General features: G+C 40.1%; 1 protein-coding gene across 1 annotated transcript in view; it reads left to right on the forward strand.

Moving 5' to 3' along the window:
- Positions 1-4473: 4473 nt before the first annotated feature.
- The window catches only part of LRP2 (LDL receptor related protein 2), a 191448-nt gene continuing 168403 nt past the window's right edge, over positions 4474-27518 (forward strand). Inside the window, exon 1 of the mRNA XM_023528463.1 lies at positions 4474-4709. Within this exon, the coding sequence (XP_023384231.1) occupies positions 4631-4709 (79 nt within the window). The 5' untranslated portion in view covers positions 4474-4630. The remainder of the gene's footprint in view (positions 4710-27518) is intronic.

The following is a 27518-nucleotide window of genomic DNA, read 5'->3' on the forward strand; positions in this document are numbered from 1 at the left end:
CCCATTTCCCTTCTCTCTTCCTACCACATACACACACGCACACATACACATTTTTTTCTGAATTATTTGAGAATAAGTTGTAACATCATGAACCCCTAAATACCTCAGATTCTATTTCCTAAGAATGAGGACATTCTCTTTTATAACCAATATCAGACAATTTAACATTAATTTGATACTATTTAACATTATATGATACTATTATCTAATCTACAGTCCTTACTGATATGCCACTGATTTCCCCATAATGCCTTTAGAGCTTTTTTTGCCCCAGTCCAAGTCCAACCCAAGGCCATGTGTTGCATTTAGTTGCCTTATTATAAAGTTTCTCAGCCTTCCTTTGGCTTTCATGACCTTGCCATTTTTGAAGAATACAGGCTGGTTATTTATAGAACGATCCTCTGTCTGATGCTTTCTCAGGATTAGATACAGGTTTGGCATTTTTGTCCTAATACCATGTGGTATCTGTTGTGTTTACCATATTTCTGAAGTCTTAATGCTTTAACATCTGCCCTGCTTGCGAATGCTAGACACACCTTATTCTGGCAGCCTGAATTAGGCCTGAGTCACCTTGCCTTGACCTCCTGCCTCCCTCATTGTCTCCCCTTGGGAGTTCTCCCCAGGGAGTGCTTTTCGAATATTAACTAGCCAATCCTAAGCCTACTTACTCTGACTGCCTGCTCCTTCCCTTGGAAACCACAGTAGAGGTGCTTGCTGCCCACAGCTGCCCCTCTTTCATTTCAGAGTAAAGACTTCGGTGGTTCCCTGTTTGGCCTCTGAAGATGTGACCTGTATTCCCCCTTTTGGGATGTGAGTATAATAAACTATCTTTTCAATGCCAGTTCTCTCCTGATCTGTTGATCTTACCATATCTAAATAATAATAAAACCTATTAAAACATCTGCCAGTTTCTCCACTTAAAATTACTATTTTTTTAAATTAATAAATAATGATACCTCAAACTTTTTTTGACTGAGATGCATAAGAAATATATTTTACATGATGATATAGATATCTGAAGCAAGAGTTTAGTGAAACAATACATATCCTTTTATATGAAAGTTATTTTAGCCCCTATTCCATTTTATTTTATTTGAACATAAATCTTTCTAGCCTACTAAGCTGATTTCATAACCCTTTAATAGGTAATGACCTTTTTTTGAAAGCACTCGTCCGATGGAAATATCACTTTGGATCATCTGCTTGCAGAATCGAAAATGGATAGATGGGAGGGGACAAAACTGACAGCAAGTGGCCCGTTTTAAGGCTCTTGCCATGATTCAGATGAGAGAGGTTGGTGCCTACTGGCAGTGAGGTTGAGAGAAATGGGTGAGTTTGAGAGAAATGAAAGGGTTTGAGAGAAGCGAGTGGACTGACGAGCTTGAGTTAACAGAATTTAGTGATTGATTGCATACTGGGGGTGAGGAAAAGAAGGAGGAGTCAAGAATGAAGATTCAGCCTTTGGCCTCTGGGGGTGGATGATGGTGTCTTACAGAGAAAAGAAGCTCTGAAGTTTTTGGTTCAGGTTACACCATGTTGAGTTTGTGGTTTTAGGCACTTTAGATTAGAGCTGTCTAATGGGCATTTGGCTCCATGGCACCCAATAGGTAAATCTGAGTTGAATTAATAGCAAATTGAAATTGGATTTTAGTCAAGGAGATTTTACAAATTTCATGCCCATTGCAGAAAGAAATTGGTTCAGGATAGGAAGAAAATATTTCCAGTAATTCGCTGTTGAGATGCATTGAGATGTAAAATAATACAGACAAGTCAAAAATATATAAGGGAAGCAATTAACATAAATTTACTCGAATTAATTTTATTTTTTTTGACTCTTTCCTGTCTCTTTTGGTTAATCACTGTGTAAAGGCTTACACATATATGTATAGAGAAATGTGGAAAATAAAGAAATTACACTTTCATTATAAAGAAACAATGCTGGCTTAAATCACAAATGCACTAACCTCGGCTTTCCCAGATGCTGATCCTTAGATTTAACCCTCCAAATCTAGCAAGGAGCATTCTTGGGTGTAGATACCGGAGATAAACGCGTGCATGGTGCCGGGCTGCAAAAAAATTGCCTGTTTTTAAGCGGCCTAAGTTTGGGTTGCCTTGAGAAAATGCTTTATTTATTTATTTTTCTAGTGGAAAAGAGTGTCAATGTGTGAGATTACATACGCAGTGTTGGGAATGACGGACCGTGCTCTGTTAGTAGTTCCTTATCTCCAATCTTTATCTGCTCCCCTCCCTCCCATTCTCCCTCCATTCTTTCCTCCATCTCTGGCGTTATTCTGGGATTAACGGCGGGGTCGGCCCGTATACAAACGCAGCTGGCTCCTACGGTCAGCCCGAGCCCTGCTGCGCAACCACGTCAGGAATTCCAGTAAGTTGGCAACACTGGAGCACAAAGACAACAATAATGAGGAAAACTCTTCAGTGCAGAAAGGAATGTTTGGAGCCCCGTCTGCTACAGTGAAAGGAGGCGCGCGCGCGCGCACACACACACACACACACACACACGCGCGCGCGCGCACGCTCACCCTCTCGCACCTACACTGTACTGGGGGCGACCTCTCTCCTGCGCATGCGGTCCCTCCACCCGCCCGCGGGCCCAGGCTCGCGCCTCCCCAGCGCTCTTTGTAACTCGCGGGTGCGGGGACGCTCATTGACTATGCAGCAGCCCCGGCGGGCGTCGGATTGGCCTGACCCCGGCGCGGTCTCGTACCATCGCCCCGGCCGCCCGGAACCGGCATAAATCACCCGCAGAGACTAAAGCGCAGCTTCTTGCCCCCTCGCAGCTACCCTCCTCCTACCCGGCTCGTCCCCCTCACTTCCCGGCTCCTCCCGGTCCCCAATCCTGCCTCCTCCTCCGCGCCGCACAGCGCCAAACACTGTGCAGGGAGGTAAATAGTGTTCCGCTGACTCTGGTTAGAGCAGACAACTCTGGATTTTCAAATCCAGAAGTCACTAAAAGAAAGCCACGAAGTCCCTCCTGCCCTTTCCACACTCATTTTAAGTCTGTTTTATTTTACTGCGTCTATTTCTCCCTCTCTTTTTTTGTATTTCAAAAGTAATACCTATCATGCCCCACCCCCACCTCCGCAAACCTCTAAGCCCCACGGAAGGTACACGGTCCGGACTGTTAGGAATCAGCAGCGCCCCAGACGATCCTTCTCTGGAAAGGAGGGGTGGCATTAACCCGCAGGTTCTCACCTCCGGGGAGGGAGAGGCGGAGTGAGCCTGCCCTGGGACTACGTGGAAACAGGCTGCCGCATTCATGGTCACAACTCCTACGACTGTGAGAGAGGGTTCCTGAATCTGGACCAGGATCTGGCTCCTGGGGCCGGGATGCGAAGTTAGTCCAGGGAGAGGGGCAAGAGATTCTGGGTCGGGGAGACACCAGGCCCCAAAGCATCCCCTCCTCATGCAAGTCTCCCAGGGCCAGGAACTAGGTTGCACCAACCTTCCTTTTTTCTGTAAACTCTGGTGTCCTATACCGGCTGAGGACGATGCTCTGAAGATGAGTGTAAATGTTCTTGGGGCCGCCCCTCCTCGCCCCCGGCATCCAGCCTACTGCTGCCCCAAAGAAGGGAGCTGCGGGGTTCTCTGAACCCCTTAGGTTTCTTCCTCTTATAAAGGTGCACCAACACGATCGAGAAGACGTACATTCTTTTCAATTTTGCTTCAAAATGAAGGCTTGTAAGAAGCGCGATCTGGCTGTAACACCTGTAGATGTGGTGCTTAAGACAAGCTAAATAGGGATCCAAACTCCTCCCCAACATGGATCCATACCTTTCCATAACTTGTCAAAACACAGAGCACCCCATTTTAGCGCCTCTACTGTCTGGGGGAAAGCAGGGTCCGAGGGAGCCTAGGGATTGCAGACTACAGAATGGTCACAAATCTCTCAAGCAGGATGTTGACTCTTTCCCTTCCTTTCTCATTTTTCTTCCTTTTCTAAGACTGTGTTGGTGGCACATTTCCCTGTGGACTGCCTAGCCAACTTCTGTGCAGAGGCAAATCCTGCGGAGAGGCTAGGGCAGCTCATGTCCGCGTGTGTCTGTGAGGAATATGAGCACATATGAATGAGAGTATGTAGCTGTGAAGTATGCGTTCATGTGTGTGTCTGTGAGTGTGGAGTGCACAAACGTGTATGCGACTGAAGAGTGTGTGTACACGCGCGTGATGGACCGCGTGAGACTGTCAGTTTGTGTGACAGTGAGTAGCGTGTGCGACTGTGTGTGTGTGTGTGTGTGTGGCTGTACGAGTACGTATAGAGTGTGCACGTGTGAGCGCGCGTGTGTTCCCAGTCCCACGCCTAGCACTGCAAAGTGCAGGGGGCGGGCCTGGCGGCAGGGGGCCTTCCCCGCTGGATTCCCGCATGCTAGTTCCGGGGCGTTCAGGTCTAAAGGGCTTTATGCACTGTCTGGAGGGTGGGGACTGGCGCGGGTAGAAAAACGGGATGCCGCGGGCGGGCCAGCTTTCTGCCAATAGGAGCCTGCCGAGGTGCGGGTCTAACTGAGTGCTCCAGAGCGGAGGCGCTGCTACTGCTGCTGCTGCTGCTGCGCGCGACGCGCGCCCACCTCCTGGGGAAGGAACGGCGAGGCCGGTGCTGGGGGTCGTCGGCGGGATGGAGCGAAGGGAGGCGGCAGTGGCGTGCACGTTGCTGCTGGCTTTCGCCTCCTGCCTGGCGCCGGCCAGTGGCCAAGGTAAGAGACCCCCGGGCGGAGCTCGGAGCGGAACGCTGGACTTCCCCAGCGGTGGCAGGGTCGAGTCTGCAGGCGGGTAGAGAGGAGGCCCGGCAGGGGCCAGGGCAGGGCGGTGGCGGCCGGAGCAGCTCCCTATGGGGCGCTCAGGTTGCCCAATGAGGGGCGAGCAGGAGCGCCCCTCCTTTGCCCGCCCGGGAACTGAGTAGCAGCAAACTTGAGAAAGCAGCCCGGCCGGTTTTGGTGACAGCGCACCCCAAGGGGACCCTGTCTTTGTTCCCACGGGAGTTTGTCTCGACCCTTCTGCAAAGCACTTTGCGGTTGGACCCCAGATAATGAAGGTCTTTCCTACAAGTGCGCAGCTTGCTCCCCCTCCTCCCCACTTCCCTCTGGATTTATTCTCTCCGGCGCAGAGCGGTCCTCGGTGCGCAGTTTTCCACCTGCAGTACCCCGCCGGGGAGATCCTTTCGCGCGCCCAGGCAGCGGGCTAGGCCACCCCCGCCTCTTTTCACCAGCGAAACTTGGTCCCGCGGTGACCCCCAAGAGACCGCATCTTGATACAGATCATTTACGAGCCAAGATAAGGCGGGGAAGTGGGATTGGCTGAGAGAGCGGCTGATATACTGGAGCATTTTCTTGAAGGGTTTTCCTTTCCAACCGGGTGGTGGGGGCTTTTGTGTTGATGAATGGGGCGCGTCCGCGCGTCCAGAGTTTTGATGGCTCGAATGGAGAAAGTTTCTGATGAAGGGCTTCAAACTTCTCAAGTTGTCGGAGAGTTTACGTTTTTACAGAAACAAAAAGAGGGAGGAAGAAGTGGAGAGAATAAAACAGTAAGGGAGAAGAGGAGGGAGAAGACGACAAGCAAGTAGAGAGGATAAGGGAAAAAGGGAGAGAGAGCTTGTAGATAGAGCACCGGGAAGGGAGGAAAGAAAAGGAGGAGGAGGGAGGAGAGAGAGCGGGGCGGGGGGAGGAGAGAGAGAGAGAGAGAGAGAGAGAGAGAGAGAGAGAGAGAGAGACCGAACCAGGGATGAATGGGAAGGGCGAGGAGGAGGCAGGGGAACCCGCGAGCTCTTTCCCTGGCTTTGCGTTGCTAGGTAGCAGCCGGGAGCCGCGTGTGACCCACCACCAGACAGACAGAGCGGACACTGCTGCCTCCACGGGGACTAATCTGTCTGTGGGGTTGGGGGAGTTTACCCGCCTCCCCCCGTTCCTTCCCGTCGGACAACTTAATTGCCCTACAATGAAAATGAAACCCCTATTGTTGTAGGATTAGCCAAAGCAATACGTTGATTTTCCTGGATCACATATTGGAGTTGACGGTGGGGACTGTAGAAGCCCCCATTTATGGCATAGAGAGGGGAGGGCTTGTGGATGGGCAGTGGCATGTATTCAAATGGTTAATCTGCTTTCTTTCCTCAATTCTTAGCGTAAGCTCCTTAGAGGGAATCAACTAAGTAATTATACAGCAACTCCTAGCAGTACCCATTTCAGACTTCCTGGGAAGAAGTTTGGAAACGCCAACAAATCCCATTGGAAAGGGAGGAGAGGCAGGGAGAGACCGTTAATAATTCTTACTTTGAGCACCTTTTATCGGTGCCGGTAACAGAGGATTTATTATTGTGAAGGGTTTGCCACAATGCTTAGGGCTATATATATCCCATGTCCTAAATATAGCCATAGGATTTACTATATGTTCTTGTCAGAGCCTGGCAAAAGGAAATCTTGTCTAGATTCATCTGGGTTGACCCCATTCAACCAAAACAGATGTTCTCTCCCCTGGGTTGGTGGTTTAGTCACCAAATAACCTATACTTACTCTTCTTGGAAGTTTAGATCCATCTTCCATTCTATAGTAATATATAGTATAACAGTATGTATAGTAATAGTAACATCACACACATATGATGTGTAGCAGGTCTTATTCTAAGTACTTTACATTTCTTGACTCATGTAATCTTCATAATACCCCTTTGAAGTAAGTACTCTTACTCTCCCTATTTTAAAAAAGGGAATTGGAAGCACAGAGCTATTAAATTACTTGCCCAAGGTCACACTGATAGAAAATGGCAGAGCTGTAAGGCAAATCCCAGAGATTGTCTCCAGAAGCTATAACTGTTTTGAATTTTTAAGAGTTTATTTGAGCCCAACTGACGACATATGCCAGGGAGCAAGATCTCAAAAACTCCCTGAGGCTATAATTTAACTGCTAAAGTATGTGGCTTTCTCTGTGTTTTTGTTTCTTTTGTACTGAAAATGTTGTGCTCCATAAGTTACTATCTATGTGTGAGATTACTGTAAAAGCCGAGGGGTATTTTGCAAGTTTTTACCACAGAAGGTAAAATCCACCTGCTGCTTAATAACTGTGGATGTTTTTTTTCAGAAATTCTTTTCAGGTTTCTATGATCTGAAACCATGTATCCTCATTCCATCTTCCTATTTAATCATTTAATCTTCAGCCTGGGAGGTTAAGGAGATTTCTAGATTTTTGTTGTATTCTGATTTATCAGATGAAGTAAAGTATGATGACATTATAAATACTCTTATTTTAGCATCATTTTAGGTAAGATCTTACTGCAAATTTTGTGTTGTTAGAAATTGGAAAAGAACTCTTGAGTATTTTATGCTTATTAAAAAAAAATTATAGCACATCTGTAGCTAAAAATTATTTGCATTTACCTCATATTTTGTATAATGCTATTTAAGAAAAAAATTGGGAAAGCCTGAACTCTGGAGGCAAGCTGCCCAGCAATGGCTTCATCACTTTCTAGCTGTGTGATCTCGGGGAAGTCACTCACTTTGCATAACTAAGGTTGCTTGTCTGCAAAACTGATTCGATAATAAGATAATTTAGTCCATGACATTTTATCAACATATAGAGATAAAAGTGTTTAGCATGGTGTAAGGCACATAGTCAGTGATCATAAACTAGCAGTTGTATTTATTTATATTGACCAACAATTTATTATATTGACCAGCACTTAAAGTAACATATTCTTTGCTTACTATTCATATTTCCAGTTTCCAAATGCACATCGGAAAGCCTTTAAGCATTTTCCACTAACATTTCTTTGAGGAATTTCCAGATCCAAAGATGTGATTTGAAGTTTTTTGAGAAAATGGTATTAATCTTTAACAAAATTATATTCTTTCATCTGATAAAAGTCTGGCTATGCCCTTTATAGTTAATATCAGCTTTTATGACAATTCCATCTTCCAGCGAAGTTTATATGTTTAAAAGGATTGTGGAACCAATACAAACATGCAGCATTTTGGTTCCATCACATCTCTCATACTTCACTGCTGCTTTTATTTCACAGCACTTGGCTTTACTTTCTCTGCTTGAAGTTCTTCCTTGCCTGTCTTCACAGAGCTTCTGCCTAAATTCCCTTAAATCGTGTGTGGATCCTGTTTTATCAAAACTTGTACTTTTATAGCTCGAAAGCTTCGATATCGACTGGTCTAACTACATTATTTTATAGTTAAGTAAACTGTGGAAGGGAGGAGACTGAAGAGAATGAAAGGGAGGGTGGGTTAAGTGTCTTGCCTAAGGGTAGGCTTCATGGCTTTCAGTAGAGCTAAAATCTGAACCTGAGGTTCCTCATGTTGTTTTTTTTCACTTGACCATGTTTATATACCTGTCTTTTGAATGTCCCCAGCCTGGCCGGTTGAGGAATTTTCTAGATTCTTTTTCTGTTGATCCTTACTTATCAGTTGAAAATACGACTTTGGTGAATCTTCTTAAAAAATTGAGTGGGTCACCTGTCCCAGGCCTAAGAGGAATTCTCTGATAGATTAATGCGGCCATGAACCATGTGCTTTCAGCTTGGTCTAGAACTTATGCCACGACAGGGCTCTAACTCTCAAAGACCATACCTCTGGGTCCATTTTTCAAAATCTCGTGTCTTCAAACCAAATTCCTGAAGATCTTTAGGTTTTATAGTGTAGGTTGCTATGTGACTAGGTTTTTAGTCTTATTCAAGGTCATTGTTAGGTCACAGTGAATCACTGTTTATGTTTTCTAGGCAGGCACTCTTAAGAACACTGGTTTAAAAAAATCTGTAATTAAATTTTTATCATAATTTTAAATAATGATATTGAGAACCTAGATGTATTTCTTATGTGATTAGAAGCACATTGTAATATTGGCTTTGGGGTTTCTGTTAAGTCCTAGTAGCTAGAACAAGGTGTCTGTAGAAAGTAGAGGATACTTACAAAAGTTTGTTGAATTGAAAGAAAGGGATTCTCACAGCTGATTGCGTGATATAGAACAATTAAAAAGGTACTAACTGTGAAGCCGTATTCTAGTATGGGGAAAATGAGTTTGATGGAGCCTTTGCCTGTATAACTTGAACAATTATATCGTATCCTATTAACTTCGTAATCTTGAGGCTCTTTTAAAAATTGTCACCACTATGGCATTCCACAAATATTTGTTGAGTGTCTCCAGTATGTTAGTGAGTCAGTAGTATCAATACTACAGAAAGGAGGATGAGAAATGAAAAGAGGGGTCTAGATTTCACAATTATATTGGGCTGCAACTTTGCATTTAAGATTCTTAGGTGGTCATTCACTAGTTTCTAATAACCCTGGTCAGGATCTAATAACCCTGGTCAGGATCTCACCATCATTAGAAAGATTTGACGTGTTTCAGCCTCAGTTTGGCGCTGCTGCTTTAAAATGAGCAGACTGGTAGTTGTTTTGAAATGTCAGAGAGTTTTTTTTTCTTTTTTTAAATGTTTCATGTGTTCCACAGAGGTCTGCGCAAATGTTTCCTAAGCAATTTCTCAACAATCTCAGCATCGTGAGATGAAGTGGGAAGAGTGATATTTTGGGTTTAGAAGATTTGGGTTTGAATTCTGACTCTGCCATTTATTACCTGGGAAATTCAGGACAACATATTCAACTGTTCTGGATCAGTTTTCTTATCTGTAAAATAGGCACATATCTACCTTATAGGGTAGTTATGCTGATTAAGTGAGACAATGAGTGTGAAAAGTTTTTCAGACTGTGGTCTCATATATATTCCTATTCATCACTATTATCCTCTTCAAAAATTTGCACCAATACGTCTTGGTGCAAATCCAAAAGTCCCTAGCATTTCCTTAGGAACTTCTTCCATATATGGTAGAACAGGTGTCTTTCACACATCACTGAATTAATTCAGAAATACCAAACATATGTACTCTATGCTGATTCTTATTTTGCTTTTCTTTAATTTAAATCTTATTTCTGATAGCATGCGCTGACAAACTAGAAATATTATTTCAAAAGTAAGATGGTAATCTTTTATATTAGGATACTTCTGACTTAGGGCAGTGCCAAAGCGTAATGCAAGAAAATATAAGTCTCTCCGAGAAAATGACAGGTTAGACAATGTGAAGAAGTTTCATGTTGAAATCCTTATGCTTTTGGTCATTAACCCTCAGGTCATGCCTGACCCTCACGGTTATTGGAAACAGTGAGAAATGAATGAAAGGAGGAAATGTAATTACCATTCTGTTCATTGAAAAGTTAAGCCACTGTTACCATGGATACAATGGCTTGTTTATTGTCCAGATCTTGAGATCCAAGTTTGTAAGCAATACCAGAGGTCCCCTTTAAATTTATGTACTATCAGCCAATAACACATGAAGATTCTTAGTAACTTCGAAAATAAGCTTTTATTCACTGATGTACTGATTCACATTACATAACAACGTATCTACTTTCGAGGGTCCAACAGGCGTGGAGGAAACCTGAAAATGAAGAAGACATAAGCTACAATTCTGAATTCTGTTATGGTAGACTTTCATGGATTCTCATATAAAAACATCCTGACTTACAGTGTGAGAGATTCGCTTGTCACTTTGGGCCAAATTCTCTGGTTTTTAGTCTCTTTAACAAGGAGAAGCTTTTCTGAGTAAAGGCTAAAAAATCAGAGGTCATTTATTTTACAGAGAAATCTTCAAAGTTAAATTTAAGAATGAAAATCTTTTATGTGAAATATGTCAATCTTACCTACAATTTAATATTACTGAAAAGGAGAAAATCCTACGTATACTTCCACACTGGTTTAATTTTCTTGTGGGGAAGGGTGTGGAGGATACTTTTTGTTTTAAGGAACAGGAAAGGGAAAACCTAATGCAAACTGGCTTAAACAATATAGGGTATTTATTGCCTCATGTAAGTAAAAACTTCTGAGGCGGAGAGGGGTTCAGGTGAGGTACAATCAGGACTCCAGTTCTCTTTCTTTGTGTTTTTCTTGAATCTACTCCCCTCTAGGTTTCAGCTTTGTTTTAAGTCTGGTTTCCCATATCGTTATATTATAGCCACCAGCGCAAATGGAGCTACATGTTTTCTTGATCTAGGGGCAATTCAACTTTGAGATGATTTCAGTTATGTTCTCAAAAGCATTCTTTCATCACAACTTATAGAATCTTACAACTCCTAAGGACCCTAGACAGAAGTCAGCTAGCTCCCCAAACTTGGCATATCACCGAAAGCACTAGGAAGCTTTAAAAAGTTTATAGAGTCTTAGGCCAAAACCTACACTTATAAATCAGGAGTATGGGAATAAATATATATATTTAAGAGTTTCCAGGTGATTCTGAGGGTCAGACAGTTTGGGAACAACTGATCTAGGTAACTTCTTTCATTTTTTATTTTTGTAAACTGAAACTCAGAGATGAACCAACTTGTGATACCAAATTCTTTCCAGTGGTAGTGAAGTATACTCTGTTAAATCTATGCTTTCTTGTGGATGCAGAGATATCTATGCTTTCTTGTGGATGCAAGGTAGTTACAATAACAAGGAAAACAACTCTTTTACATTTAAGGGTGATATGAAATACTGCTCCTATTACTGGACATCTCTTTTCCTGACCATAATAATCTCTCCCTTTAGCCACTGTTTGTGTCTTAATTGTATTCCTTGTTTTTTTCCCTGGGTACTCTTACATTTGAAAGCCTTTCCTTCTATCTAAGAACCTTAGATTCTTTGAGCTGAATGACTGTTGGTCTTCTAATCCTTTCCCTTCCAAGTCAGGAATTCGTCTCAGAGCATCCCCGACAGAGCTCACTGGCTTCTAAAGCAGCTCTCTATTCCATGGTTGGGATGGAGTATTGGAAAAACTTATACCTCATTTTCTTTATATCCTAAACCCAACTCTTTGTTGACTCCACAGGGACTTATAGTCCCTTGATACTACCACCTCTTCACTGTCCTTCAAATCTCTCATTTATTTACTTTCTCAGTTTTTATTTTATGGCCCATCATTAACATTACTTCCTTGCCTATGCCCTCAACAGTCTGGCTCTTTATCTTGATTTGTTGCCCTGTGCAAAACCCCAATCCTAGTAGAATCTTATTCTCCACATCTGCATTGCTGTAGCTAACATGGCAGGAGAAAAAAAACATAAGACTATGTTGACTTGTCTCACTTTAAATTCACCTCGACTTTAGGACCTGCTGCCTGGCTAGGCCACTCACTTTCCTACTTCCTTATATCTTCTCTTTCCTCAAACTTCCAATACCACCTGTTAAGATGATATTGTTTCTTATAAATGTGAAAATAAAAGGAATCAGAAGAGAACTCTCTACAAACACCCACAACTCAGCCATATACCAGTTGTCTCCTGTCTTATAAAATCCTCTCTTTTCTCCACTTTCCCTTTTGACTATCACCCTATTTTCTTTGTTCATCTCTATAGCAAAATTCCTTGGAATATTTTTCTATATCTATTGTGATTTCTCTCCAATTTTTCTCAATTCATGCTAATTAAAACCGCCCCCTCTCCAGCCCCAACAGATATTTCTTTTGCCAAGATCACTGATGACGTCCACGTTGTTAAATCCAATGATTCATTCTCAGCTCTTGACTTATTTAACTGTTCAACAGCATCGGACACAGAGTATCCTGCCTTCCAGGAAACACTTATTTTGGCTTCTTAGAAACCACTTTCTCCTGGTTTCCTTCCTTGCTGGCTTCTCCTTGGTATTTCCTTGGCATCTCGTGCTTGTTCCTGTCCATCTCCCTGACTACTACTCTACTGCTGCTTTGGTGGCCTCATCCTGTCTTCATGGCTTTAAATACCAACTATATATTGACAGCTTCCAAATTTGTGAATCTAATCCAGACCACTACCCTAAACTCCAGACCCATAGATTCAACTGTGTGTTTAACAGATCCACCTGACTATCGCATAGTCATCTTAGAATTATGGCCAAAACTAATCTCCTGATCTCCACTAATGCCCCAAACCTGCTGCCAATATAGACTTCTCATTGTAGTAAATGGCTGCTTTATCCTTGCTCAGATCCCAAATCTTTGACTCTGCTTTGACTCTTCTTTTTCTTTTATATCTCACATCTAAATCCATCAGAAAATCCCATTATTTCAATCTTCAAAATATGTTGAGTCCAGTCACTTTTTACTATCTTTACTTCTACCACACTGGTCTAAGTCATCTTCACCTTTTACCGGGATTATTGCAATAGCTTCCTTATTTATCGTCCTGCTTCCCCCTGTTCCCCTTCTGTCTACTCTCGCCACCCTTTTAGAACATCAGTTAGATCATGTCACTCCTCTGTTCAGAAACTTAATTGGTTTCTGTCACACACAGGTGTGTTGTCCAGAAATAGACACTGAGATGGAGTTTGGAGTGCAAGGTGTTAATTAAGATTAATGTTTGTGAAGGAAAGGGAAAAAGCAGAGATGGGCAGGGGAAGGCAAACTATGACAGGGCCTCGGTCAACCTAGTGAGGGGTCTATGGAGCAAGAGTTGACCGTGAGAGTGTTCTGTGTCAGGCTGCAGTGGCCTTCCTTAGTTACTAGGTGTGGTCTGTCCTGGGCATGGGCATGATCTTGTGAAGGTGACTTTCTACAAATGAGGTGGACCCCAAAGGAGCGGAGAGCATGTAGAAAGTCTTTGAGGGGGAACTCTGGGTGGGTCCACTATTCTTTTATATCTCTTGAAGAATCAAGGTCCAAGTCCTTACAATATCTACAGGATCCTAACCAAGTGGCCTCCATATCACCCCCCTGACGTTATCTTCTCCCTTCCTCCACTCACAGTGCTCTAGGCATAGTGATATCCTTGCTTTTTCCCCCAACATAGGATGTACCTTTAAGGCCTTTGTACTTGCCTGTTCTCAGATTCTGTATTACTTGCTCCTTGCCTCCTACAGCTCATAGGTCACCTTCTCAACGTGGCTTTCTCTGATTCTTTCCTGATTTACTTTCTACATTGTACTTTGTACTTTATTTACTTTTGTCTTTCCATCCCTAAGATGTAAATTCCACCACGGCAGGGATTTTTATCTTTTATTCATTGCTTTATCCCTAGTATCCAGAATAGGACTAAACAAATAAATATAAATGGAATGGATGGATAGATGCTACTAGGGATGCTGAAGCTAAGAACTGGCATCCTCACTTCATCACTATGTCCCTGGTATTGCCAGCCCTTAATTCTCCCAGGCTCCTGGAAGCCCTATCAAGACCCGATGAAGAAAAAAAGAAAATTGCTGTGTCTATCAGAATAAGTGGCTTAGCAACACTGTTTTTCTGCATTTGCCTCTCTCCTTTCCTCTGCCTTGCTGACCCCAACTACTACTGATTTCTATTGTGTGAGAGTAGCTGATTTCACATCAGTCTTCTTCACTTCCATTGCAGACACTTGGTTACTCTATGAGAATCCCCTGTACATACAGAACGGGGCACTATGCTATTTTTAGGACAGATTCGATATAGTAGCTTTTACAAAAAGATAAGTCAAAGTTTTAGATGTTATGTTAGTGGACCTTCATTCTGTGTTTCAATAGAACACGAAAGAAAGCTGTCTGAGACCACAGCACAGTGAAAACAGCCTCAATTGGACAAAAGGTCCTCTCTGAAGAGGGCAGTGGTTTCCCTACTCAGGGAGGTGGTATGGATTGTGGTGGAATGTTACATATCTAGTCAGGATGTTCATGGATCTTGCTTCTGATGAATGAAGAAAAAATGGGCCCAATCAAAGAGGGCCCCAAACGGCTGAAAAATGCCCATGGCTGTTTGTCCCCTGGGCACAGTCTTTCTCATTTCAGATCCCATTCTTTCGAGGACTTCATTTCAAACATGACCAAATAGGTTAGAGACAGAGGAATGACTCAGTTACATGCATGTATGGGTAGAGCAGTTGGGAGAATGAGCCAGAATGATTCTGCGTATATTTCTGGGAGTGTTTTCTATGTGTCTGACACTGTCCCAAGTGTTTTCAGGTATCAGTTTACCTGCTTCTTCATTAACAATCCAAATTTTATGGATAAAGGACCAAGGCAAAGACAGGTGAGGTAATTTGCCCAAAGCCATCCGTTTCTAAGTGGTGGAATCAAGATTTGAACCCAGAGCCTTTATTCTCTTTCATGTTATCACTGGATAAGAAGGAGCAAGTGGAAGATAGTGCTTCTCTATGCAATCAAACAAAGCCTCATTATTAATAAAGCTCATATTATGATAAAGTGACCTCATTTTAGTGGTTGGTATCTTTGCAACCCAACTCTTGGGACATTTTTGTGCTACCTTTGGCAGTTAATTTATTTATTCAACACATGTTGATTGAAACTTTATCATATTTCAGACATGATGTAACTTGATACAACAAAGGATAGATTCCTATAACATAGGCCTGTCCAAAATAGCTTACTGTTGAGGAGAGTACATTTCTACTTTAACCTAGTTTTGCCTCCATACTCTTTAGGTACTGACCCATTCTGCTGGTTTTCTCATATACTACCATTCCATTATCTGGGAACGTTCTCTATAATTACATGTCTTTAAGTTCAAAAGACTCTTACGCATGAAGAGACTTCTATTCTAACATCTCATTAGGGATGGCAGTGATTTTCAGAGATTGTTGTTTAATATAGATGGAAAAATTTCTACTAAGTTCTCTTATTCAAAGCTCCAAAAGAAAGTAATCAACAACCAAGTGAGAACTGAATCTCTTTACCTTGAGGAGGCTGCTCTTATAGAGATAGGGATGGCATTTGCCTATGGATTGGATGTGCTGAAAGGTCTCTTGAGCCTGAAATATCTTTTACCCTGGCCAAAGATGTCTGCTCTGTCATCATTAGAGCCAGTTCTTTGAAATAAGACATTGTTTCCCCCTGTTGCTGTGGTTAAAGTGCAGAAATGTTTACCCCTGTAGGGTGCAGTAGTTAGTTGAGATAGTAATGCATAATAAATGTTTGCCACAGTAAGGTTCAGAGAGAAAGAGACCCAAAGCTGGTATGTTTTGATGGGGAATGAAAGAAGAGAATACCAGAAGGTGAGAGGTAGTCTTGAAAGGGAATCAACTTCATCTTTTTAATTATTTTGCCAAAATCAACTTTTTCTGGGGGAAAACAGTTATTATTGCTTGTGTTTCTTCTTAGGATGGCTTTATGGAGAGTTTCTGCTGTAAATCTGTCAAACGAACCTCAAAGGTAGAACTTATTAACTTCAGTTAGCTCTCCTCCCTCTAGTTAGCTCAGTTGAGGTAGGATTGTTAGAACAAAAGGAGAAGTTGACTCTAAAACAATAAAGTTGCAAAACTCCATTGATCACTCCTTAGGGATTTATTAGTGCCAGGTAAGATTGACAGGAGGCTTTGGATTTAATGTACATGGAAGTTAGAATTTTTCTAGACCATAATGATGACTATCGATAGGAGATTCTATTTCCTTTCTTAGTAGGCAATAAAAAATTTTGCAAATGAATAAATGCATACATTTCCCAAGTCAATTGATAAATAGTTAATTTTTAGGTACCAAAACTCTGAATTTTTTTTCCAGTTCACTTCTGACATAAAATTTACTTCTTCCTTAATATTTGGTGCAGTGAGGTGTTGAAAGAATTTGCTAAGTAATCATTAGAAGCTGAGATTCTAGGGAAAAACAAAATGCATGGTTTAAAGATTGAAAGTACTAACTGGAAGACAGCAAAAGTTAGATGCTTCTTGTTGTAAATAATTAAACCCAGCAATGCAGACAAGAGAAAACACGGGGACTTTAGCTAAGAAAGATTCATATTGTATTTAACACTTTCACTTCTCTGTAAGGGGAATCAAAGAGATCTTTAATAGTTGTCGATTGTGAGTATGTGCAACGAAATCCCACTGTAATCCAGATTTATTTTTCAAGCATTTTGCTGATTGAAGGAGTGAGAAAGTGAAGTGAAGAAAAATGATGTTATAAGGTCCTAGCACTTTTTCCCTTTAGGAGGTCTAAGCATGATTTGTCACAGTGACCTGGGACTTTGGTTCCCTCCAGAGCCTTCTAGCACTATGGGTACATTAGTAGTTCAAAGACAATTGGCTTTATTTTTCTTGCAGAGAAGCAGTGGATATACTAATTGAGAACTGGATCAACATGAAACACATAAGATGTATTTATGATTTTCCATAACAGTGCTGGTTTTCTTAGGATACCTTTTGAGGTGGAGGGCAAGTGGTTGGCCTTAATTTTTCTATCTGTAAAAAGAGGAATAAGATTTTATCATTTTCATGGTGGTGGGCTTTGAGTATTGGCATGAGTGAAGTGCTTTATTTTATTTTAAAAATTAATATAGACTAAAATTGACTTTGTGTATGTATATAGTTCTATAAGATTTTAATACCTGTTTATATTTGTGTAACCACCACCACAATCAGGATTAGAACAGGTCAATCGCCTCCCCCAAATTCCCTTATGCTATTCCTTTGTAGTCACACGCTACAAATAGTAGGTTTCAAGTTCTTTTTTTTTTGAAAACTCACTTTCCCATATGAAAGTCTCGATTGCCTTTTGTTTGTTCATTTTTATTCAAGAAGTGTTCCTAGCTCACTTTTGAAGTAATTTAAAACGACATGGATGGTAAGCTTGCAAGGCTGGTTTTCCTATAACAGAGGAAAAAACTTTGGAAAGATGGCAGCTCTTGCAGTATAGCCGTGTAAGAAAAATGTTTCCCCAAACTGGGTTTTTTGCTAGATTGGAATCTGCAAAGAAAACACACTCAAGAAATCTCCCTTGAAGAGGAGGACAGAGGTTTATTTTTTATTTAACAATTTACCCCTTGACACCTGGGAAATGATTAGTTGATGTTTTCAAAGAAGATTAAGTCAGTGTGGTTAATTAACTGTAGTAATCAGGTGACTTAAATCAATTAACTCCTTGTTAACAATTTCCATCAATTTGTAAATAAATGACTAAATCAGTAAATTCTACTCTTAAGATTAAAGGATATTTCCTGATTTATTTTACTGATGACAAATTAGAGATTTTCTCCTCATCTCATTCCTTTCCTGCCAACTCACTCTTACAAGTGAGAACTCTTAAACTAACTATAGATTGAGAGGAACACACTAGGGTAACTTTTTAATATATGGCTTTAAGGAAAAATCAGGCTGAAGGACACCTTTGTTTTTTCATCTCAGTGCAATTTGAAAGAATGATTTAGAGAAATGAAAATAAGTAAGCGTATACAAGGTAACATAGGGGAGAATGGGGGCAGCGAGTAACAATGAAACTTACTCTAGGATAAGCTTTTACTATTAAGTTTTAAAACGTTTTATTTTTTCTAAGTTAAAACTGAAAGAGGACATAATAAAATGAAACAGAATTTGGCTTTTAGCCAGAAGGTAACTTGAAGGGATTCTTTGGGTGCTCTGTTTAGAAGGAAAGTATTAAATGTTGGTATATTGATGGCATTAGTCTGTCAAGCTTGATTGCAGTTTTAAAATACCATAAAAATGTACAACTAAAATGTTTTTAGAATCTTTATAATTGAAAATTCTCTTCCCTGCGTACATGATTTTATTATGTGTTGATCCCCAATGAAATGTGTGAGCAGGGACATTACAAAATTATCTCCCATGCCCTCAAATCTGACGTTACATTTTCTGAAAGGCATTGAACACTCTGGGGATTTGCATTATAGGAAGGGTGACATAGGGTTGTTTAGGATTGCTTCAAGAAGGAATATTTGGCATGTCTAATAACTTGAAAAGTTAGTATATACTTACAGATTTGCAAAAATTCCATGCTCAAATCACTCACATTTTATTTTATTTTTATTTATTATTATTATTTATGCCTACAGCATCTGGTCTTCCCATCCAAGTACTAACCAGACCCGACCCTGCTTAGCTTCTGAGATCAGACATAGGGCTTGTTCAGGGTGGCACGGCCGTAGACCATGGACTGTGGCTGCACTGGGGCATGAACCCAGGACCTTTTGCGTGTAAAGCAGATGTGCTAACTGCTACACTATGGAACCACATCCCGCATTTTAAAAAGAGAAAATTCTTAGTTTCCTTGAAGATATAAAAGGTATCTAAATTGTGAGAATGAGCTGAAGTCAGTGATGTAAGTTTAAATCTCTGGCTGCCAAGCAAAACTCTGGGCTGTTTCTGCTATTATAGAAACTCTGGCTTTGCCTCCATTGCTCCTTCATTTGCCCAAGGATCCTCGTTCTCAAGGGTCTACCTTGGACATAGTTAACCTGTGGCTGAACCCTCTCTGGTGCTGGGGCACTGCCTGGTGTTGGAGCTTGTTTTCCAGATGTGTACCCTTGGGCCACTTGACCTCTCTGAGCTTCAGTTTCCTGAACTATACAATGGGTGTTAGTAATTTCTACCCCAGAGGTTCCTGAAATATTTAAAGGACATTGAAAACATTGGCGCTTGGTGAGCATTCAGCAAACATTTGGCCCCACAGGGAATCTGGTACTGAATCATTCATAGTTGACCAGCTCTTGGTTAGGTCAATGCAGCAGAGCAGCCACCATGCTGTGGTCTTTTGAAATAAAGGAACTACTTGTCAAATTCTCTATCCATAGAACTTGATGGGGGAGAAAAACATAGCTTTTTTTAAGGTGGTGAAACTATCAGAAAAGGGAGCGAGCATTAGAAGACAGGCCTTGTAATCTGCCTTTATACTCCAGGAACATTTGGTCCTTCCCTTCTCAGGTCTTGAAAGCACAGATCCAAAATGTCAGGTTACAGAGAATTGTGAACTTCTCTGTAACTTGTAAACTTCTCTGTAACATTTCAAACATCTCAGTGGACCCAGTGTTTCCATTTCATGTGTCCTGTACCTGCTTACTGTGAACCTAGTCCTATGCAGAGTTTGCTGAAGATGGCTCTGTAAACTCTGAGAAGAATAATGGAAGCATGAGTCTAAGTAGAGCTCAGGTATGTCCTTTGGTCAATGAGCAGGAATTCCAGAAGGAAGAATGTATTTGAAGATGAACACTTGGCTTTGTGAGAAGTTTTAGGCAAAACATGTAAGAATCATAATCAATGATTTTTTTTCCTCTTATAACGGTTCCTTATTATTTCATGAAACTAGAGAATGGTCAGTGAGATGTTTAACAGGTAAGAAAGCTATCAAGATAGATTTGGTTAATAATTACAGTGAATATTATCATTAATTTATTTATTCCACGAACATTTACTGACAGCCTATGATGCTCAGAACTGGAGACGCAGAGATGAACAAGACACATAAATAAACAATTGTGCTACTTGGTGAGAGGTGTTGTAATAGAGATTTGGGAATGCAGGAAAAGGAGTGATGAAGTCATATAAGCCTAAGGGGGCCAAGAGCCAAGGAAGACTGCATAGATTTGGCATTTGCACTAAGTATTGAGGCAGGGTGTGTCAGCAGGAGATGGCATTGGGAGAGTGGACTCTGGTTACACTGTGGAGGACTTTGTACGTCAAGCTAAGAAGTTCGGTGCCTTCAAAGAAATATCTGGGAAGTACAATGATCAGACTCCCATTTTATAAGGATAATGCTTGCTGCAATGAACAAAAGGAGATCAACCAGATATGTTAAAGAATTACTGTAGTTACCTGAGTGACAGATCCTGAGGGTCAAACTGAACTTGTGGACCTGGAAGTGACCAGAGAGGAGAGTCACCATGGAATGCAGAGAAAGCTTTTATTTGTTGCTCTTTTAAATAATTCCACTATTTGTTTTATAAGTTGATGTTTTATTTATGGGAATATTAGACACGTCTTTTCAATATACATGATGTTATTTACATTCATAAATACTCGATGGTATTTTCTTGAATCCTCTTGTCTAAAAGAGTTCTAACTTATTGACCACCTGGGCATATGACATTTTCTTTGATTTAGCTCATTGATTCTTAGTTGGTATGGCTCCCTTAGGGATCTGGAAATGTGTAAGGTCATTTTTTTTTTTTTTTTTTTGGTCGTCATGATGCCTGAGTGTCACTGCTATCATTTAGAGGGCAGAGGACAGGGATGTTAAACCAACTATAGAACAGTTTTACACTACAAGGGACTATCTAGTCCCCAAGGCCAATAGTCTCTCTGAAGGTCTATCTTGGTTGATCAGGAGTGAACAAAGATGCAGGAAGGGACAATACTAGTAGTAAGAGCTGGTATTTTTCAATACCTACTACATGTCTCAGATATAGTCAGCATAACTTAGAGTTTAGAGCTTGTGACAGTCCAAGGTGGTAAATATCATTACCGATCCCATTTTACAAATGAGTAAACTGAGGCGGGATAGGAGGTTCATTTCTGGATCTTGAATGCTTAACTCTAATGCTTATTATTTCCACATGCTTTACTTTCTTGACTCCATAACTTTTATTGAACACATGCTCAATTTAATAAAATGATCAATTATAAGAGGAAAAGGAGAAATACATTTGCATCGTGTACTTATAGTTTATTAAATTTCAGAATACGCATCTTGGAAACATTTCTTCCAGTTCAGTAGAATATTGGTGAAGTATCTCCTCCAACTGTTTTTTAAAATATGGAAAATGTTTGATGACATTTGTTTAAAATTAGAACAGCTTTATGGATTGGAAGAAAATTCTTATTTTATGGTAAAACAGTTGGTGCTCTGTAAATGTCTGGTGAGTTGAATTGACTCCGTGGAGCACTTAGTGGTTTTAGAGGATGCCATGATCTTGTGAACTTGTTTTTCACTTCACATAAAAGAGAATCTTCCTCAAACATTATCTTTGTAATTTGTAGGCATGTGTCAGTGACATTGGATGAAGAATGTGGCTCTTTCTTGGACATGCCTTCCATTTTCCTACCTCTGGGCCAGCTCCAGTTTGTTCCTCTGCCAGGCATACCCTCCCTTCAGACCCACATATTGTAGCATAAATGCACCTTCTTCCACAGGGCCTTTCTTGATCTCCACTGAATGTTATCTGAACCTCTCTCACAGCACTTATCATCATACCATGAATTATAATTATTTATGTATGTATTTTATCTCTTCCTCTAGAATAGGACCACTGATGCTAAGAGTTATATCTGCCTCCTCTGATATCCTGTGTCTGGCACAGAGCCATGCATAAGCTGGAACTCAAGAAATCTTTCTTTAGTGGAAAGTTAAAAGAACTACATGAGTTGTAGTTAAGCAACTCCATTACCTATGATAGGTTATAGCCATGCTCTACTCTGGGCTGCTGTTTCAGAGAGGATTTTATTTGGCTTAAACAAGTAAACATTTGTTTCTCTCTTATATAACTAGCAGTAGAAGGCTGGTTTGGTACTTTCATGGTATCGTCAGGAAACCAGGAACCTATCTTCCTACTCCACCATTCTCCACCATTCTCGGCTGGCAGCTTCCATCCCTAACTTCACCTCATTGTCCGAAATAGCTGTTATAGCCATAACCATCTTTGTTCTAGGATAGGAAGTTAGAATAGAGGAGGAAAAAGAAGGATGTTCCTTCTCTTTTTAAAAAAGACTTCCTGGAAATCCTGTACAACATTACTGCTTGCATTTCATCTCACTGATCAAGACTTATTCCCATGACCACACTTAGCCGAAGTCTGAGAAATATAGCCTTTTATCTGAACACATTGTTCACCTGAATAAAAATGGATGAGATTCTGTTTCTGTAGAGGGAGGGGCAGTGAATATTGAGGTAGGCTGCTATGATTCTGACCATAGATGGTCAAGTGACACTGGGCGTTTGTTCAGCTTTGAAGGCCACTTTTTGGGAGAGGCAGACAATTTGAACTGTATTCAGAGCAGAGAAACAAGGATGATGAGAGAAATGGAAACCATGCTATGGGAAGAATGATGGAAAAATGGGGTTGTTTCTTTTGGAGAAGAAACAGAGGGACAATGGTAGCTCTCATTAAATATTTGAAGAACCATCTAATGAAGGATTAATCATTTTTAATGATTTTAAAGGATATGAAGGAAATCGTAGGCACATTGCATGCACTGAAAGAATGTTGGAATTAGACTTTAAGTTCTCTTACTTAACCTTATGTAATGAAGACCTTAAAAGGTAGAGATTTATACTATATATGTGTCTGTGAATCTCTGATTTTGAGATTGTTTTCTGGGTTCTTTACATCAGAGTCCCCTTTTCTTAATGGTTCCTATAGTGGTGATACTCTTAGCAGTTTACATTTTGAAAAGCTCAAGACTTTTCTGAGATGTGGTCTCCGTTTCCTTCATGCTTAGCCTTTTCAAAAGGTCGTCGAGTCAGAAACAATTCCCGCACTTAGGGTGAAGTGAGGAGAATTCTTAGATTGTAGAAACTAATATCAGAGTTTAGTAATTCCATATTTTCTAACTCAGTAATTCAATAAATATGGTCACTATCAACTTCTTTGGACTAATATATCTGTGTTTAGGCAACCATTTAATGTTATTTTGTTAAACATGAATTTTTAAATTATTACTAAACATTTTAAACACTCCTGAAATGTAATTGTTAAAAACATCTTAAAAACAGAGGTATTATCAATCAAAGAAATAAATAGCAAAGAGTTAATTTATTTTACCAAGTAGCGATGAATTTTTGAAAGTGCATGAAAACGTGTCTATCTTTAAATTAAGTGCTATTTTTCTAGTTCAGTTTTATTTTGAATATATGTGTTTGTGTTTGTTTTTCTTTTGTAAACCTGGTATATAAGAAATATTTACTTAAGGAGATAGTATAATTTAAAATAAAAATGGTCATGTAATAATAAGATAGTATGAAATTTGAATCAGCTTTTTTGAGAATCAGCTATCATTCTAATTAGGGTAATTCAAAAAGATTCTCAAACTGGGTAGCAGATTATGAATATAGAAGTGCTAGACTATAAGCAAATATATGAAACAGGAAAAAAAAACTGAAAAATTCAAAGGAAGACAATATATACTGTTTAAAGGATCAGAAAACACTTGACTACAAAGAGTAACAAGAGTGCACATTTGTTGAACACTTACTTATGTGTCAGGCCCACAGTCCTTATTCTATCTTCATTTTAACCTTATGAGTAAGAGCCCTTATTTCCATTTTTTGATGAGGAAACAGAGGAATGTAAATTAAATAACATGCCTGCCACAGTGTTAAGTAAGAGGTAGAGCTGGGGTTTGAACCCAGGCTGTATGACTCCAGGGCCTTACCTCTGGAAAGTTGTTGGGCTTCTAAGCAGTAGTCTTCCATTTCTCACTTTACTTCCTCACCTAATTTTGGAGTAGTGTTTCTCAAATGTATAGCCACCTGGTTATTCAGACTTTGTCCCTTAACCTTCTGTGGAAAGGCTGTTGGCTTTTAGATATGCTGGGCTGAATGGAAAGAGGGAAATATAGACTCTTAGAATTTATGTGCATTCGTAAAGTGTACCTTTAGGAATGCATATCAAGGCCTTTCCTTGATCAGCGAACTTTATAACATTGTCCTTGTGTGTGTGTGTGTGTGTGTGTGTATGTGTGTGTATGTGTGTGTGTGTGTATGTACATGCATATATACACATACACATTGGATGGAATTGGTGAATCTTGTGTTTCCAGTAGAAATCCTTTGAGTTACAAATGTAGAATTAAGGGGTTTCAGTTTACAGAAGAACCAAAAGTACAGCGTTTTAATAAATCATGTTCATTTGTTACTTGATTCTCTAGGCCTTTGAAGTCAATGCTTTAACTATATTTCCTTAGAGCCTTTTTCTTCAGCCCAGATTAATCTAAGACACATTATGTCGATCCAGAGATGTCACCAAATTCTCCTAGGAAGCTCTTAACTGGCCTGTGCTTATATAGAAAAATGCTATCTCACTGCTGATGAGGTTTCTGGTATTAGCAAAGATGGCCTAGTACACATCTCACAACTTATGTAGTTTTATATCAGGAGCCTTGATAAGATACTCTAATCCACCTAAAATCTGCCCCATCAAGCTGGTGAGGAAGGTATTTGGGCATTAGAGATGCCTAAAATGCCACAGTCTATTTTCTAATAAGTTCATTCCTTTGAGGGCTTCCTATTTTCTGCTGAAAGTGCAAATACCCATGGAAGGGCTTTAAAAATCACTTAATCACTGTGAATAAGTTCACTTGGGAGCAGATTTTGGGGGGTCATTCATTGTCTAATTTAGGATGGGTTGAGAGCCATAAAAACTCTAGCCACAATATGGGGATACAAGGGAGAGAGAAGGAAAGGATTTTTAGACAAGAATGGGGGAAATGAAGCAGAGGTGGGACCATTTAAGTAGATAAGGCCCTAATCGCCTCATTCCTGGACTATCAGAAAAGCCTTTTAAATTTAAGTTGCTTTTCCCTCTTTGTAACTTTACCCACAAAACTTAGTGAAGTGTTGAGTGGTCTTAATAAACAGTGAACACATAACCCTTCACAGGGAAGAACTGGTTTCACTTCATTTCTGGCAGGAAAGGGGATGGTTGTGTTCGCTTGCTTTAGGAGAACCAAATTGCTGTGGGCTTGTTCTCTTTACAGTAGTGTCCTCACAGTTATTATTCTGCCTCCTTAGGAGTATACAGATAAATGGTCTGCCAGAGCTTCAATACATGTTTGTTGGATTGGACTGAGTTTGGAGCATCTACTCTGTGAGGTGGAGAATACTTAGGAGGGTGATAAGATCTCTGTTTCATTACCAGGGAAGCCCAGGCCTGAGATCATGGTAATGGAACATTTTATTTCTCCTTTTGGAGCGGTTGGATGTCTAGGTTTACATAAATCCATTCTCATTCAACCAGAAAGAAGGTAATAACTTAAAGATATTAAGTTATCACAAATGATTTAGTCAAAGAATATGTTTGTATTTGTAGCTTTTTTTCTATATATAAGAGAAAGTTTAGAAAATTGGGATAAAGTATATCTTACCACTTATGGGAAGAATTTAACATTTCATTCCTTTGAATGTAGGACCTGGAAAATTTCTCAACTTTCTAAATGGAAAGTTTTTTAGCTTAGTTTCAGTTGATTAAAATCCTGAATTTCTTTATGTCCTCAGTTCTATGCCATATGGTGAGGCATGAGCTGAGGTCAATACGAACCCTTTTATAACTATGAAAAGGGAGCCATGTCCAAGTTTAACATGCAGTATAATGTATCATTATTTTTTTGGCGTTGAAATTATACACTTACAGTATTCCACCTAAAAACTCCAGGGGATCACCTGAGATAGAGTGATTTAAAATAGACAAAAATATAAGCTTGGTTTTGGCTCTAGCTTGACCTCTGTTTCCTGGACTAATTTAGATTTTTCAGTCTTGCCATTGACCCCAGACTGGGCCAACGGATACTATGTTCATGGGCAGAAAGCAACGCAACCACCATCCATCATTGTTCTCAATGTTGAGCCTTCTGTGAACAAGGTGGCTCCTATGAATAAGGTTTTGGAAGGTTTTTCTCAAATAGACATTAGGAACATAAACGGGTCTTAATTTGTGAAGGCATTGATTCCTGAGTATTTCATTCCCTAGACTGTTAGAATGTTAGAGTCAGATGAGAGGTGGGAGTGCCTAGGAGGGAACTTCATGGAAGGACTGCTGAATTCGGGCACTGTGCTAGTGGTTTACAGGGACCTCTTTAATCCTTACCAGAGCCTGATTTTGCAGGTCAGATGTTTTGTGAGTAAAGAAAATGCTTATTAGAGAGTTTAAATCCAAGTTCACCGAGTTAAGTCAAGTAAGCATCAAATGTGTGTTGAGTGAAGATTCAACGGTGAATAAGAGAAACTGTTACTGCCCGCATGGAACTTAGAGTTTAGATTGATTTGGTGATAGTCAGTGCTATGGCACGGGTTGAATCCGATGTGTCTCTTGGCTCTTAGTCTAGTGTTTTCTTCATTAGTATACTTATTTTAGCATTTATCGAAAAGTTTGAATTTCTTAGTGAAGTTAACTAAGGTTTTAATTATTACAATACCTAAAGACCCACTCATTCATTCACTGTCTGAGGACTGTCACTATAGATAGCTAATATCCAGAATTGAGATAGCTACTGGAAGCTCTGTTTTTGACCAAATTCTTAATACCGGTTTATTTTCTTATGACCGACTGCCTTTTTAAAAAAGTAACACAGGCAAAATTTTAGTATGCAGTGGTTTTAATTATTTGTGTGTCATTAGTAGAGATTTTATTGTTTGTACTTTCTAGTATAGTTTATTCCTGAAACCATTTTTTCCAGCATTAAAATTCTAACATTCTATTTTAATGCATGGTTAAAAATTTATATTTATGATAGTAACAATAGGTGTTTACTGTCATTATTTATGATACTTAAAATACAGATTAGGCAATATCTTAGGAAATACACTTTACCTTTTTTTTCTTCTTACTTCTGACAATATTTGCAGATGAACTTGTAATTTTATTTAAGCTGCTCTTAATATTGGGACATTATAAATTCACCATATATAGTACGAAGTCCAAACACCATTTCATTACACGTGGGTATCAGTTGGTGACAATATAATGTTGTTGATTCTGTGTCAACAAACTATTGAGTTGTTTCAGGTCATCACAATCACATTATAACATGAAGTGATGACATTTATAGAGCCTGGAAGTGATTTGGAGACCTATAAATGCTGTTT

This window comes from Pteropus vampyrus, unplaced genomic scaffold (assembly GCF_000151845.1).
Source record: "Pteropus vampyrus isolate Shadow unplaced genomic scaffold, Pvam_2.0 Scaffold2, whole genome shotgun sequence".
NCBI classification, from domain to species: Eukaryota; Metazoa; Chordata; class Mammalia; order Chiroptera; family Pteropodidae; genus Pteropus; species Pteropus vampyrus.